At 33.6% G+C, this 15,861-nt stretch overlaps 1 protein-coding gene across 10 annotated transcripts in view; it reads right to left on the bottom strand.

Moving 5' to 3' along the window:
• RAPGEF6 (Rap guanine nucleotide exchange factor 6) overlaps positions 1–15,861 on the bottom strand; it is a 247,099-nt gene that overhangs the window by 164,130 nt on the left and 67,108 nt on the right. For 8 of the 10 annotated variants that reach the window (XM_082457818.1, XM_082457826.1, XM_082457821.1 and 5 more), the window contains one exon: positions 9,544–9,613. The exons of the other annotated variants lie outside the window; for them this stretch is intronic. In XM_082457818.1, the coding sequence (XP_082313944.1) occupies positions 9,544–9,613 (70 nt within the window). The remainder of the gene's footprint in view (positions 1–9,543; positions 9,614–15,861) is intronic. 10 annotated transcript variants of the gene reach the window in all.

Genomic DNA, 15,861 nt, shown 5'->3' with positions numbered 1-15,861 from the left:
TTAAATACAGAATTACCATATGATCCAGCAATCCCACTCCTGGGTATCTATCCAGACAAAACTATAATTCAAAAAGACACAGACATCCCTGTGTTCATAGCAGCACTATTCACAACAGCCAAGAAATGAAAGCAACCTAATGTCCACTGACAGATGAATGGATAAAGAAGATGTGGTACGTATATACAATGGAATACTACTCAGCCATGAAAAAGAACAAAATAATGCCATTTGCAGCAACATGGATGCAAATAGAGATTATCATACTAAGTGAAGTAAGTCAGAAATAGAAAGACAAATATTACTATATATCATTTATATGTGGATTCTACAATACGACACAAATGAACTTATCTATGGAACAGAAACAGAATTGCAGACGTAGAGAATAGACTGGTGGTTGCCAAGGGGGAGGTGGTGGGAGAGGGATGGATTGGGTGTTTGGGATTAGCAGATGTAAACTGGTATGTATAGAATGGATAAACAACAAGGTCCTATTGTACAGTGCAGGGAACTATATTCAATATCCTGTGATAAGCCATAATGGAAAAAGAGTATGAAAAAGAATTTATATAGGTATAACTGAGTCACTTTGCCATACAGCCATAATTGTAAATCAACTATACTTCAATAAAAAAGAAATCAGCCCAGAAAAAAAAAAAATTGAAAAAGAAAAGACCGTTTCACTCTATTGCCTGTCTCCTACCCTCCATCATATTTGATTTTTCCTTGGATCTGTCTACAGTTGAGCCTTCAACAATGTGGGGGTTAGGGGTGCTTGACCCTCCATGCAGTTTAAAATCTGTGTATAACTTCACAGTTGGCCCTCTGTATCCACAGTTCCACATCTGCAGATTCAACCAACTGTGGATTGTATAGTACTGTAGTACGTATTTTTAAAAAACCCGAATGTGGGACTTCCCTGGTGGTCCAGTGGCTAAGACTCTGTGCTCCAAATGCAGAGGGCCCGGGTTCAATTCCTGGTCAGGGAACTAGATCCCACATGCCACAACTAAGAGTTCGCTTGCTGCAACTAAAGATCCCACATACTGCAACTAAAGGTCCCACATACTGCAACTAAAGGTCCCACATGCCACAACTGGGACCTGGTGCAGCCAAATAAGTAAATAAATATTAAAAAAACAAAACAAACAAAAAAAACTTGTGTGTAAGAAGACCTGCCGAGTTCAAACCAGTGTTGTTCAAAGGGGCCACTCTATTTTCTTCCCGCTTATCATTCAATTCCCTAAGTCTCTATTCAGCTAAGTTTTACCTTCTGTCTAATCTATCTGAGATTTTATTTTCAGTTATAGATGTTTCTAGTTGTAGAATTTGGGATTAATTCTTTCATTTTATAGTTTCCAATCTTCTACTGAAATGTGTATATGTTATCTCTGATATTTGGGATCTCCTGCGAGTTTGTTCGTGTTGTCTGCTTTTTATTCTCTTTAGTTTCTGACCACTTTTAGATGTATTCCATAGATTCTGATATGTAGTATATTTTCACTATTGTTACTTTGCAAATTCTGTAATTTCAGTATGTATTTACTTACCCTTTGACAGAAAGTTGTTTGATAGGTTTAAAAATTTTAAGGTGTAGCCTATATATTTTTTGTTATTAGTAAAGTTTCATTGTATATAATCAGAATGTGTTTTTAGTATACCTACTTTATGGAAATTACTGGGTTTTTTTTTTGGTGAACATATGATCAATTTTTGTGAATGTGCATTGGACACCTGAGATGGTGTAGTATAATGCTGTAGAATACAACATATATTCATAAAATCCACCTTACTGTTTATTCTGTTTAGGTCTTCTATCTCATTTTTTGTCTACCTGATCTATTTTATACTAAGAACAGAGAATTATATTCTATTTTGTAGCATATTTCTGTCTCATTGAATCTCCTGTAATTTCTGCTTTATACAGAGGGTTTCTGTGTAATGTGCTGCACAGAAATTCATGTGTTGTATCTTTGTTGTAAATTGTGAGTTTTAGCATCAAAAAATATGCCCCCTTCTATGTCACAGTTAATGCTTTTTGGATTGAATTCTACTTTGGTATTAAGATTACTGTATCTGCCCCTTTTTTATTTTATTGTTTAGTATACCATTGTCCACTGAATCATTTGATTCAGGAATCACAGAAGTGTCTCTTATAAACAGTGTATAGTTGTTGGGTCTCGTTTTGTGAGCCAAATTGAGAATCTTTTCCTAATAAGAGGTGGATGAAGCACATTCACAGTTACTGGTATGACTAATATTTTCAGTCTCAATTCTGTGATAACATTTTATAATTATGTGTATTTTACCATACTTATTTCTCTAAGAAACGTGTATTCTTTGTTTTTTAATAAAAAATTTTTTTTGGTACTTAGGAAGACCTGTATTTTTGTTTTAGTGATTACTTCTGTACTTAAACCGTTGAAATGCCCTTTGTCCTTGTATTCTTTTCCTTTTTCTCATACAATTTTTAAAAATTGAGATATAATTCACATACCATAAAATTCACCCTTTTAAAGTATACAATTCAGTGATTTTTGATATAGTCACGAAGTTATACAGTCATTACCATTATCTATTCCACAACATTTTCAACATCCCAAAAAGGAACCTCATACCCACCCATTAGCATCTACTTTTTCTCTCTATGGATTTATCTGTTCTGAATATTTCATATGAACAGAATCATACAATATATGGCTTTTGCTGTCTGGCTTCTTTTACTTAGAATAATGTTTCCAAGGTTCATCCATGTTGTAGCATGTATCGATATTTGATTCCTTTTTACAACAGAATATTGCATCATGTGCACATATAACATTTTGTCTATTCACTTATCAAGGGGATGAATATTTGGTTTTTTCCACTTTTTTAGCTATTATAAATAATGCTATAAACATTAGTGTTCAAGATTTTATGTGAACGAATGTTTTCAATTCTCTTGGGTATATACTTGATGGGTCAATGGTTAATTCTATTTTTAACTGTCTGAGGAGTTGTCAAACTATTCTCCAAAGTGGTTTCACCATTTTACATTTCTACCAGCAATGTATGAAGACTGATTTCTATACACCCTTGCCAATACCTGTTACTGCCCACCTGTCTTATCATTACCCTTTTACTATGTGTTGGCAAAGAATCTTCGTTGGGCCTCTTGTGTTTCTACACATTTTGCTGGGTTTGTCAAGAATGAAAATCCTAACCACTCATTATGTGGGCCATTTCTCAGAGCTGTGTTTGTAGCAAGCAATCTTGAAGGATGAAGTAACATTTCCTACTGGAAAAAGAAAAAGCCTGCTTACTATAAAAGCACCATATTTATTCACCAAGCTCAGTGTTTCTTAGCTGCAGTGCAAACCTACTATATGCGAGGCATCCACCTGGGCCATCCAGCATAACCTACACAAGACCTAGGGAACAAGGGGAACCTACAGAAATATGTTAATTATTATGCTGTTCACTATACCATGAGTAATGAAATTCTCTGTCTCTGACCCAAGACATGTTTTGGTCTCGTGTCTTCTGCCAACATCCATGAAATAACTAGTAAACTGTTAGCTTTTAAATATAGTAAAATCAAATGTTAGACTGGATATTATCTAATTTAGCAGTTTTTATTGGTATTTTAACTCTCTTCCCTTTTGTTTATGCAACAGACAATGATCAGTAAGATTATTTTTTTCCTATTTCACTCTCGCTTTTCCTTTTTTATTTGTATTATTTCTACTTTGTCACAACATATAACGTATGTCCAGTAGTCTTCCCCTCACATCCCTACCTTTGTTTTAGTCTTAGCAGTACATCCATGTATTTTAAATGCTCGTCTTCACTTCTTTTGCTGAGGTATTCCCAGTTATCTCTCAACTGGATAAAATATCCTCCAGTAGATTCCTTAAAAAACAGCTCAAGAGTACCTAATTCCCTAAAAACTTACATACTGAAAGCTGTTTTTCCTCAACCTTGATATCTAAAAGAATGTGGCTGAATATAAAAACTTTGGTTCATACTTTCTCTTGGAGTTTTTTTTTAAATGCTGCTCCACTGTTGCCTTGCTTTGGCTGCCTCAGTGAAATTTAAAATGTCTGAACCAGTGCAGTTCTTTTGCCTTTAGAAGTTATGTAATGTTTTTGCTTGGAAGCATAAGGATTTTTTATCTTTCCCCAGGATCCAGTGGACCCTTTCAATGTATACATGTGAATCTTTTTCAATTTCTGGAGAATTTTCTTTGAATATAGCTTTAAATATTAGTTCTTTTTCACTGATTTTTCTTTCTTGGGACTCTAAAATTATGAATGTTATCCCTCCATTGCCTGGCTTTAATTTCCACTATTTTCTCTGACACTTTTTCCAGCTTTAAGACTGCACAGAACAATGTATAAGCTTAAGGTGTACAACAGTGTTGATACATTTACATATTACAAGATGATTACCACCACAGCTTTAGCTAACATCTCCATCACGTCACAGTTACCATTTTTGCAGTAAGATGGTTTAAGATCTGTTCTCTTAGCGACTTTCAAGTATATAACACAGTAATTCTGACACTTTTACTTCATTCTTGTGTCATTTTCATTCACTTGGTTCTTTACCTGCTTTTCTTCAATGCACCTTATTAAATTTTCATTTGACTCTATTCCCCCCAGGGGACCTTATAATTTATTTATTACTAAAATATTTCTTTCTTTGTTTTCCATTCCTTTACTAAGTTCATATTCTTTTTACTCCTTTTTGGGGGGGGGGACAGATTTTCTTTTCCTGGTTTTTAAATTACTGATTCTACATATTTTTTGTTTTTGTTTTTCAAAGTCCTCAATTGGTTGACTGAATATATTTAACTCTGGAGTGTGGCCACACTCTTCATCTGCATGATGGTTTTTCTGGGGTGGGGAGGAATTTTTTTCTCAGTTGACATGTAATAATTTTCATTTTCTTTTATTTTTATAATACCTACATATGGATTTATCAAGTTCCCCTTTTTACCTTTTTGTGGTATTCGGATGGCTTACAAAATTCCTAGTTTAACAACACCTCTTTTGCCAAATACTTTGAAGTCCAGATGTTTTAAGATATTTTTTTCTTTTTGTTTTGCCAGTGGAAGGAGAGGTTGTTAAGACTTTGATTTTGTGTTCACTTTGGCTTGTAGGCACCTAAAACTTACCCATGTGCTGCTTCTTCACCACTTAAATGCCAAAGAGAGCTTGTTTCCTTTTTACCTTTTGTCTTAACCCTGAAGCTACGCATTTAGATGACTACTCTGAAAATTATTCGTAATATTAAAAAACTTCACTGTAGTCTCTGTTCTGATCTATCATATGCATACATACACACACACATATTTAATTTTAAACTTAGCGTGGAATTAGTCTTTCCAACAGTACAGGTCAACCCTAGGTCCATTTGCTAGCTTCCATTTTCTGTGTTTTCTACAGATCTGCTTGGTTGGCCTTTGCTCATCACAAACCCTTGATAAGGGCTGGGAGTAGAGATGGAGTGTGAGATATAACATGCTGGGAAATGGTGATTTCTCTCTTTTTATTTACAATTATTTTCAAGTTTGAGCATCCTCTGTCTTCAAGTTATGCTGTGAGCATGGTTTGTGTATAGATTTCTTATACCCTTCTTGTAGTTCTACACTGTTTTTAGAGGAAATATTGGGAGACAGGTAGTTAAGTGGTTACCACTGTCTTCAGCTACCCAGAAGAAGAAAGATTTAAAAGTTTAATTAAAACAATGAACTAATAAAATTCTATAAAGCAATAGAGATTTTAAAAGTTCAATAATCTTGTCATGGGAAGGTTTTTCTAATAAGCATGACTTCAAAAAGTTGTAAGAGGAAAAAAACTCAACAGATTAAAAAAAATTATAACTGACATAAAATTTACTTCAGACTAAAGTTAAAAAATGATAAACAGCTTCTTATAACAAAAGGGGTCATTTACCTAGTAATAAAAAGCTCTCATGAACAAATAAGGAATAATCCAAGTAGAAAAGTGGGCAAGAGACACGGATAATAATAAGAAAAATAAACCCTCCATAAAGCATATGAGAACATGCACAGGTAATTTAAAACGAGATTTCATTATAATGTGTCAGATTAAGATGACTAACCTATCAGGTGATGAGCAAGGTGTTTAGAAACAGGCGTTCCCAATCACCAGTGGTTACTCAAATTTCTAGACATACATAATAAAAGTATTTGATAGAACTTATCAAAATAGTAAACATTACTTACAAACATATGTATACTTGGACCAAGCATTTTTATGAGTTCTAAATAATTTCACCTAAAAAATACACTTAGGTATCAAAGATTTATGCTATTACAAAATGTTCAGTACAATTTTGTATTTCAAAGGATGTAATAATAGTGAAAAACTGAAAAAAAAAATCAAGATTCATCAATATGGTGGAATAAAAACAAAATCCTCAGAAACTTCAGGAACAAAAATCTTAAAATTATTTTAGATTATTTTCTCCTATAACTCATAAAGCATTTTTAACTATGCTGATCATCAATAAAATACTGTTTTGGAATTTAAAAATTACCAATCATAAATATATACACTTGATGTGATTATTTGGGGTGATTTAAAAAATTTTATATATACACACACTTTTTTTTTCCAAAACATTTGGGTATAAATTGAAGACAGAGTGATTCTTGACCCTAAAATATGTCAACATGTATTACCTAAGAACAAGAATTTTGTCTTACATAACCCCAGTACAATAATCAAAATCAGTAAATTCAATATTATCTAAACCACAGTCCATGTTCAAATTTCACCAACTGTGCCAACATTATCATTTATAGTTACTCCCCTCTCCTGCCTCCAAGATTTAATGCATGATAAAAAGCACTATATTTAGTTATATCTCTTTTTTTTCTCCTTTAATATGAAACAGTTCCTCAGTCTTTCTGTGATGTTTCTTGACACTGGGATATTTAAAGAGTATAGGACCTCAAATTTTAGAATGTCTTCCATTTGGTTTGTCTGCTATTTACTACTGATTAGCTCCAGGCAGGCATTTCTGGCAGGAATATATCTCAGAGGTGATGTTCTGCCCTCCTCAGTGCATCATATCAGGAGTAGTGTATCACTTTATGCCTATATTGATGGTGGTAGCAATAATTTTTGTTATAGTGGTTTCCTCCACGTTTCCCCATCAGAAATTTGGTAATTTTTCCTTTCATAAATGATTTGTGGGGAGATACAATGAGACTACGTAAGTATCCTGTTTCTCAACAAACATTAGTCACAAGTTTTGGCATTCATCAACGATTTTCTAACTTAATCATTCCTTCTAGACTTATTAGTTGGCATTTAACTATCAGGAAGAACTCTTCCTTTTCATTCATTCATATCATTAGAAATTAACAAATTCTTTACTATACGGTAGGGTACCATCAATCACTATACATTTTTATTTGGATTCTCAAACTGTCCCAGATTTGGCCAATGGGAGTCCCTTCAATCTGGTTCCTCTGTCCTTTTGCCAGGTCCCTATAATTCTCTGAATATTTCCTTACTTTATAAGGTAGGTGATGGAAATATTTCATATTTTGATAGAGGTAGGTTATAAGTGGCATACATTTGTAATATCAATAAATTGTACACTTAAAATATGTGTATATGTGTATATTAATACTCCAGCTAGTAGTGCTTTCTACATTGTTATGAGCAAGCAATTTTAAAACTGTCTTAGGTGTAAGTAAATGTTTTGATGATGGTGGAAACCAAGTTTCTCACTGTTAGTAAAAGGAGGTACAAATAAGCAAAATGAGAAAAACAGAATAAACTCTAGATTTTAAACACAGGTACACAGATATAAAGAAATAAATACAGAGGTGTATATATAAGTGTGTATGTATGTGTATACATACACTCACACGTATATTTTCTAGCTCTGTTCAGTGAAAGGCCCTACAAGCAATGAAGCACCTGGAGCAATGAAAACAGCTGGCTGCCAGATCTTGGTTCCTAAATACTGCTTTAGAGACAGAAAAGGCTAACTCCCAGTTTGGGGCAAGAAAAGTACAACTCCTCCCTTTAATCTAAAAGGAAAATTAATTTAATTGTTAATAAATTTAGTAATTAACTTAATATCTTAAACTGTACATTTAAAAATGGCTAAAATGGTAAATTTCATGTTAAGTGTATTTTACCACAATGAAACAAGACAAAAAAACAATGTACAAGGCGGATGGAGCTTAATCCACGCATAATTTAGAGTCCGCCCTCTGTATTCATAGATTCAACCAACCACAGACTGTGTAGTACTGTAGTATTTAGTACTGAAAAATATCTGAATGTAAGTGTACTCAGCAGTTCAAATTCATGTTGTTTAAGGGTCAACTGTATATGAGAACACTATGGCAAAAGCACTATTTTTTTCCCATAAAGTATGAGAAATATAAAATACATCAACTGACAAATAACTGAGAAAACAGTACTGCCTGAGTCAGTTTTCTTGCCATGTCCCTCAATGCATTTATTTAGAGGAAAGGGTTCTGAGACCTTAACAGATACGCCATGTATACCAACACTTAAAGAAAATAAATGTAAAACAATACATAGTCTAAGCCTTGAACAAACTTGAAAACAAATAACATTAACTGAATATTTACTATGCAGATAGCACTCTGCAATACTATAGAAGACACAAACAGAATAAGAAATAATCTTTGCCTTTCAGGAGCTTAAAATCCAGTGGTTTATATGAAATTTAGGACACTAAGCTCACGATAACGTAGATGACCCAGTCTGGGGAAGAGAAAACAGAATCTACCTGAAGATGTCAATCTGACTGTAACACCATGAAATGGAAAAGTGGTTTAGTTTTGAGCCCTGATATTAAAAGACTTCATTAAGAATTCAACCTCGTTTCTCAAGTTTAAATCAAATCAGATGACATGATCATTTACATGAGATGCTAGTAGGACAAAGAGTCCATTCAGTATTAACTGTTTTCTAGTAAGGTCATCTCAGAACAAGGCAAAAGGGCGCTGTGTTCTGGATTCTTCAAATGGTAAGGAAAAACAGTCTTATTTTCTATAGTTACATCAACTACCTAGTTTTCTCAGGAAAAAGTAAAGAATTATTCCTTAAATACACTCTTAAAGTAAAACTATTAAAATCTAAACCATTTCTTACTTGGATATAATTGTATCTCTTTTTTTCTACCTCTTTCCCTCAAGTCCAGGGTACAGAACATGGATGCTCAAAGATTATTAACTAAATTGAATAGGAAAATCAGGGTCCCCTTTCAGAGCTCTTATTTAGATTTTCTGATAGAAGTAGTAAAAGAAATTACCAAATTTGCAACATTTTATATATAATTGCATCCCTTTCAAAGATCAGAAAAAACTTCAAAGTAGATGAAAATGTATCAAACTTGGTATATAGTTTGATGCTACTTAGTAAAATATTTTAAAAGTCACAGTAATGGAACCTCCTTGAGTGTTTAAAAGCCTACTACATTTAAAGTTGAAAATGAAGCATATCAAAAAACAATTCCAGCATTCTTTAAAATTCTTACCACAATCATTTCTGAAGGCTCTAATACAAGACAATCACATCCTCTTTTTCCTCCAAACTGCTTACCAAAACTATAAAAACAGAAAAATAATTTCTTTAGCAAAGGTTATAAATAAAATGCATCAATATAGAAAAAATGAACCAAAAAACCTACATGTTAACCAAGAAATTCTGATCCTATCAGGTATACTAATAAGGTTTTTTAAAAAAACAAAACAAAAACTTCCTTTTACTTGCCGAGATATGTGGTCTCAATACACAGTTGTGTGATATTTTAAAAATTCTGCCTTTAACTAGTCTCTAAAACTGATTATAAAAGATATCTGCCTAATCTCAAATTTTGAACATCTATTAATATGTGTTGAATTCAGGTAAAACCACACCTACTAAAGAGTGAAGCCACAATTATGGAATATTTTTAAAAAGTAAATTTTTGAGAGTGATATTAGATAACAGATATAAAAAAAACTTTAAAAATATTTACACTTGAATATACTAAAAAATGTAGTGAGATATAAAAGTGGTTTATTTTTTAAAAACAGTGTTGGAGCCACTGGCTAGCTCTTTGGAAAAAATTAAAACTGCAGTAGTACTAAAAGAAAATTTGAGTATTTTTATGTTATTTGTCTGAGAGAAAGATTTCTAAGCAAATCAAAAAAGAAAGCACTCATAAAGGAAAAAATTGATGTTTTCATTTTAAAAGACAAACTGAATTTTTTAAAAGGTGGGATATGAAAAAAATACTAGAGACACAAAAGGTTAACATACTTAATATGCAGAGTGTACATAAAAGAAATTATAAAAGCACTCTAAAATATTACAAAATGGAAATTAAGTACCATGGCTAATTATAAAATATATTAATATTATTACAAAAATAATTTTAAAATTCCAATAACACAAGCAAAACTATAAAGAATAAACTTAATAAAGAAATACAGAAGTCATTTATAAAAAACAACCACACAATTTTATTGATGGACTGAAAATAGGGCTTAATAAAAGAAGTGATATAACACACACTTACAAAGAAACTCAATATTATAAAAATGTCAATTCTCCACAAAGTGTAAGGTTACATACAAATACTAGCTTATAGCCAAATCCTAATCAAAATCCAAATGAACTTACTTTTGAACATAACAAAAAAGTCACTGCTGTTTTTTCTTAAGCAGTAGCCTGTATTATTTTTGTATTTTCCCCAAAATATTCCTACCTCATCTAATACATAAAACAATGAAAAGGAAATTTGCAAAAGTTTGCTTTCATTCAAGATGGAATAACAGGGACTGGATTTACTTGCCTACATGAAAAAACTGGAAAATCAGACAAAACATATTAAACAACAGTTTCAAGACTTCGGAAAGCAGGCAGGACAGGGATGTGATTCCTTAGAGAGGGAATTAAAAAACTAAGATGACCCCTACAATATCCCAATTTTACTAATAAGTACAGGCTATCTCTAGGCCACAATGCAAGAAGGGAGAAACCTAACAGAGCCTGCCAATCTCACTGAATTGAAGAGACAGAGACAGTTTTGGGGTGCGGGTGATGGAGGAAAGATCTTTAACATTTATAGGGCAGGATAAAGGAAAGGAGGGAGCAGCAGAGAGAGAGAGGAAGAGAGACAGAAAGAACAAGAATGTGCACGAGAGTGCATGCATGAGTACACATATGTGCTCTGGTGATCTTCAGAAAGGTTCCGTTGAATCTTTGGGTGAATAATATGAAAATGTGAGAAAAATACAAATACTAGCCACAGTGGAAAGACCACATAACACATGGAGCATTGGGTGGAATACTCAGAAATCCATTTCCTTTGTAATGTGATAAATTAGTCCTACATTAAGGAAGTGCTGGACTCATTCAAACAAATATTAAGACTCAAAATGGATTCCTATTAGCTAAACTACATGTCAGAAGAAAGCCTACTACTACACTAAAGAAATACAACAAAAGCTGGAACCCAGCAACATAAAAGTTGCAAAGTCCGACATCCAGTAAAGCAAAACAAAAAACAGGCATGCAAATAGGAATATATGATCCACAGCCAAAGAAAAACCAATCAATAAAAACAGAACCAGAGCTGTCAGCAGTGAGGGAATCAACAGACAAGAACACTGAAACAGCTATTTCTAAGTATGCTCCAAATGTTTAAGAAACTAGAGATAAACATGAATACAACAGAGAAACAGAAGCTTAAAAAAAAAAAAAAAAAGACCTAATGGAATGTTCTACCACATCACATATGTAGACACAATGTCTGGTTGTTCCATTTTTCAATAGTGTTAAAAATCGTTGGGCTTCCCTGATGGCTCAGTGGTTAAGAATCCACCTGCCAATGCAGGGGACACAGGTTTGAGCCCTGGTCCAGGAAAATCCCACATGCTGTGGAGCAACTAGGCCCGTGCACTACAACTACTGAGCCTGCACTCTAGAGCCCGCGAGCCACAACTACTGAGCCCGCCGCGTGCCACAACTACTGAAGCCCGGGCGCCTATAGCCCATGCTCCATAGCAAGAGAAGCCACTGCAATGAGAAGCCCGCGCACCACAACGAAGAGTAGCCCCCACTGGCCACAACTAGAGAAAGCCTGCGCACAGCAAGGAAAACCCAACGCAATCAAAAATAAATTAAAAAAAAAAAATCGTGAGTGGTTTCAGACAGTGTCAACTTGATATGCCCATTAAAAAGTTTCCTCTCAATTTTCCATCTATTAGTTTTAGCATCCATTTTTGATCAGTGACTAGACCTAAAGTGTTATTAGGGGCTATTGAAAAAGGCATTTTATAATTCTAAAATTATAATTTTATAATTCTAATCATTCCTACTGAATTTTTTCTTAACGTCTTTATTGGAGTATAATTGCTTTACAATGGTATGTTAGTTTCTGCTGTACAACAAAGTGAATCAGCTATACATATACATATATCCCCATATCTCCTCCCTCTTGCGTCTCCCTCCCACCCTCCCTAACCCACCTCTCTAAGTGGCCAAAGCACCGAGCTGCTCTCCCTGTGCTATGCAGCTGCTTCCCACTAGCTATCTATTATACATTTGGTAGTGTATATATGTCCATGCCACTCTCTCACTTCGTCCCAGCTTACCCTTCCCCCTCCCCATGTCCTCAAGTCCATTCTCTACGTCTGTATCTTTATTCCTGTCCTGCCCCTAGGTTCTTCAGAACCATTTTTTTAAAAATTCCATATATATGTATTAGCATACAGTATGGAGGTTCCTTAAAAAACTAAAAAAAGAACTACCATATGACCCAGCAATCCCACTACTGGGTATATACCTGGAGAAAACCGTAATTCAAAGAGTCATGTACCACAATGTTCACTGCAGCACTTTTTACAATAGCCAGGACATGGAAGCAACCTAAGTGTCCATCAACAGATGAATGGATAAAGATGATGTGGCACATATATACAATGGAATATTACTCAGCCATAAAAAGAAATGAAATTGGGTTATTTGCAGTGAGATGGATGGACCTAGAGCCTGTCATACAGAGTGAAGTCAGAAAGAGAAAAACAAATACCATATTCCTACTGAATTTATCAGCTAGAGTACTGATATAAAGAAACACTCCCTTGCGCACCACAACTAGAGCCTGCGTGCCACAACTACTGAGCCCCCGCACCTCAACTGGAGAAACCCGTGTGCCACAACTAAGACCCGAAGCAGCCAAATAAATAAATAATTTTTTTTTTTTAAAAAAAAGAAAGAAACACAATCCCTCATCAACTATTTGAGTTCCTGGTACAATAATTTACACAAGAAAGGCATGAGAAAAGCTGCAATGGAGATGACATGATTGTATATTAAGTAAATTCTATACATTCTGCTTTTAGGGAATTCCCTGGCAGTCCAGTGGTTAGGACTTGGTGCTTTCACTGCTGTGGCCTGCGTTGATCCCTGGTCAGGGAACTAAGATCCTGCAAGCAGCATGGCGTGGCCAAAATAAAACAAAATAAAGTATTAAAAGAAAAGAAATAAGTGAATTTACCAAGATTGAAGGATACAAGCTTAATATCCAAAAGTCAACCCTTTTACTGTATGTTAGCAATGAACAATCTGAAATATCTTTTAATTCCATTAAAGACAGAATAAAAACACAGAAAACTTGAGATAAATTTACCAAAACATGCACAAGACCTGTACAAAACTGCCAACTAAAACACTATAAAACATTGCCAAGAAAATTAAAGATGTCCCAAATAAAATAAGATATATCCTGTTTATGGACTGAAATGTTCCACAAATTCAATATAATCAACAAGTTGCCTCAGAGAAACTGACACGATGATTCTATTTACATAAAAATGTAAAAGACCTTAAATAGCTAAACCAATTCTGGAAAACAAGAACAAAGGTGGAATATTTTATATTTCAAGATATACTTTTATAAAGCTAGAATACTCAAGATAGTATGGCATCAGATTAACTTATAGATCAATAAAACAGGAGAGAAAACAAAATCAGACCCATACATACAAGTTCAACTGATTTTTTTGACAAAAGTGCCAAGGGAATTCAATGGGGGAAAAGATATTATTTTCTCTAAATGGTGATAAAACAATCAGATATCAATACAGAAAAAAAGGAAGATCTTAACACCATAAACAAAAATTAGATATGGATCAGAGAATATAAATGAAACAATGGAAATTATAAAATTCTCATCGCAACAGACTTTTTATACATGTCCTAGACAAGGGTTAGGAAGCTTCCTTCCACATATCTAATATTTTAAAAATTTTATCATGAATGGGTTTTGGGTTTTATCAATCTTTTTTTCTGTTTACTGAAAAGATCATGTAGTTTTTGTCTATTTTCTTTACTAATGGAGAATACTGCATTAATTGTTTTATGGATGTTAAAATTCCTTGCACTCCTAGGATAAACCCAAGTTGGTCACAATGTCTAATACTTTTAATATATTCCTGGATTTGATTTGCTGTTATTTTGTTAATGATTTCTGCATGTATATTCAGGAGAAATAACAATTTGCAGTTTTCTTATGATACTACATCATCAGGACAATACTGTACTCATAAAAGAGATTGAAAATGTTCCTTCTTCCCCTATTTCTTCATTAAATATTTGAAAAACACAAGCAGTAAAGCCATCTGGGCCTAGGCATTTCTTTGTGGGAATATATATAATTATTAATTTATTAGTTTATTTACTTTTTATAAGTATATTCAAAGTTTCTAATTCTTTTTGAGTGCATTTACAGTAATCTTCTTAAGATTTGCCCAATTTGTTGGTATACACTGGCTCATAAAATCCCCTAACAATACTTTTAATTTCTGTAGGATGGTAATATCCCCTTTCAATGCCTGATTTTAATAATCTGTGTCTTCTTTTTTAAAAGATCAGTCTAACTCAAGGTTTTAACAATTTTGTTGATCTTTTCAAAGAACTAGCTTTTCATTTCATTGATTTCCCTCTACTGTTTTTCTGTTTTTTATTTCACTGATCTCCACTCAAACTTTACTTCTGTTCACTTTGAGTTTACTTGGTTATTCTTATTGTTAAGCTGGAAACTTAAGATGATTGAATTGAGACCATACATTTCTCATAAAAGTGCTATAAATTTCCCTCTAAGGTCCTTCAGTTGAATTCCATCAATTACGATGCATGTTCATCTTCATTCATTTCGAAATATTTTCTAATTTCTGTTGTCAACTCTTCCCCGACCTATGGGTCATTTACAAAGGCACTGTTTCAATTCCCACATTCTGCTCTGATATTTATAATTCAACTCCAACATACTCAGAGGACAAACTCTGTATGATTTCAATCCTTTTTAATTTACTGAGACTTGTTTTATGGCCTAGAATATGCTCTATATTGGAGAATGATCTCTTAAGTCTAAAAAAAATTACTTATAAGATCAAAGTGGTTGATAATATTTAAGTTTTATCTTTATTAATTTTTCAGTCTAGCAATTCTATCACTTACTGAGAGTAGAGTTTTCAAATCTCAGCCATAACTGTTGATATGATTATGTGATTTTTCTTTAGTCCGTTGATGTGATGGATTAACTGATTTTTGATTGTTGAACCAGCCTTGTATACCTGAGTTAAATCCCACTTGGTTACAGTGTGCAATTCTTTTTATTCATTTCTACCATATCTCAATCTGGTTCTTATGTTTGCTCTGTCTCTTCCAACTGTGTTTTTTGCCCTTCAGAAGCCCTTGTAATTTTTTCTTGCTAGTCAGACATGATGTACTGGATAAAAAGAACTGCTGTAATTAGGCCTTTAGCCATATGCCAGTAAAGTGTGAGGGAAGGGTAAGCATTTTA

This window comes from Balaenoptera physalus (genome assembly GCF_965194825.1).
Source record: "Balaenoptera physalus genome assembly, chromosome: 3".
NCBI lineage: Eukaryota > Metazoa > Chordata > Mammalia > Artiodactyla > Balaenopteridae > Balaenoptera > Balaenoptera physalus.
Note: the sequence above shows the minus strand (reverse complement) of the source record. Positions and strands in the feature narration are given on the sequence as shown.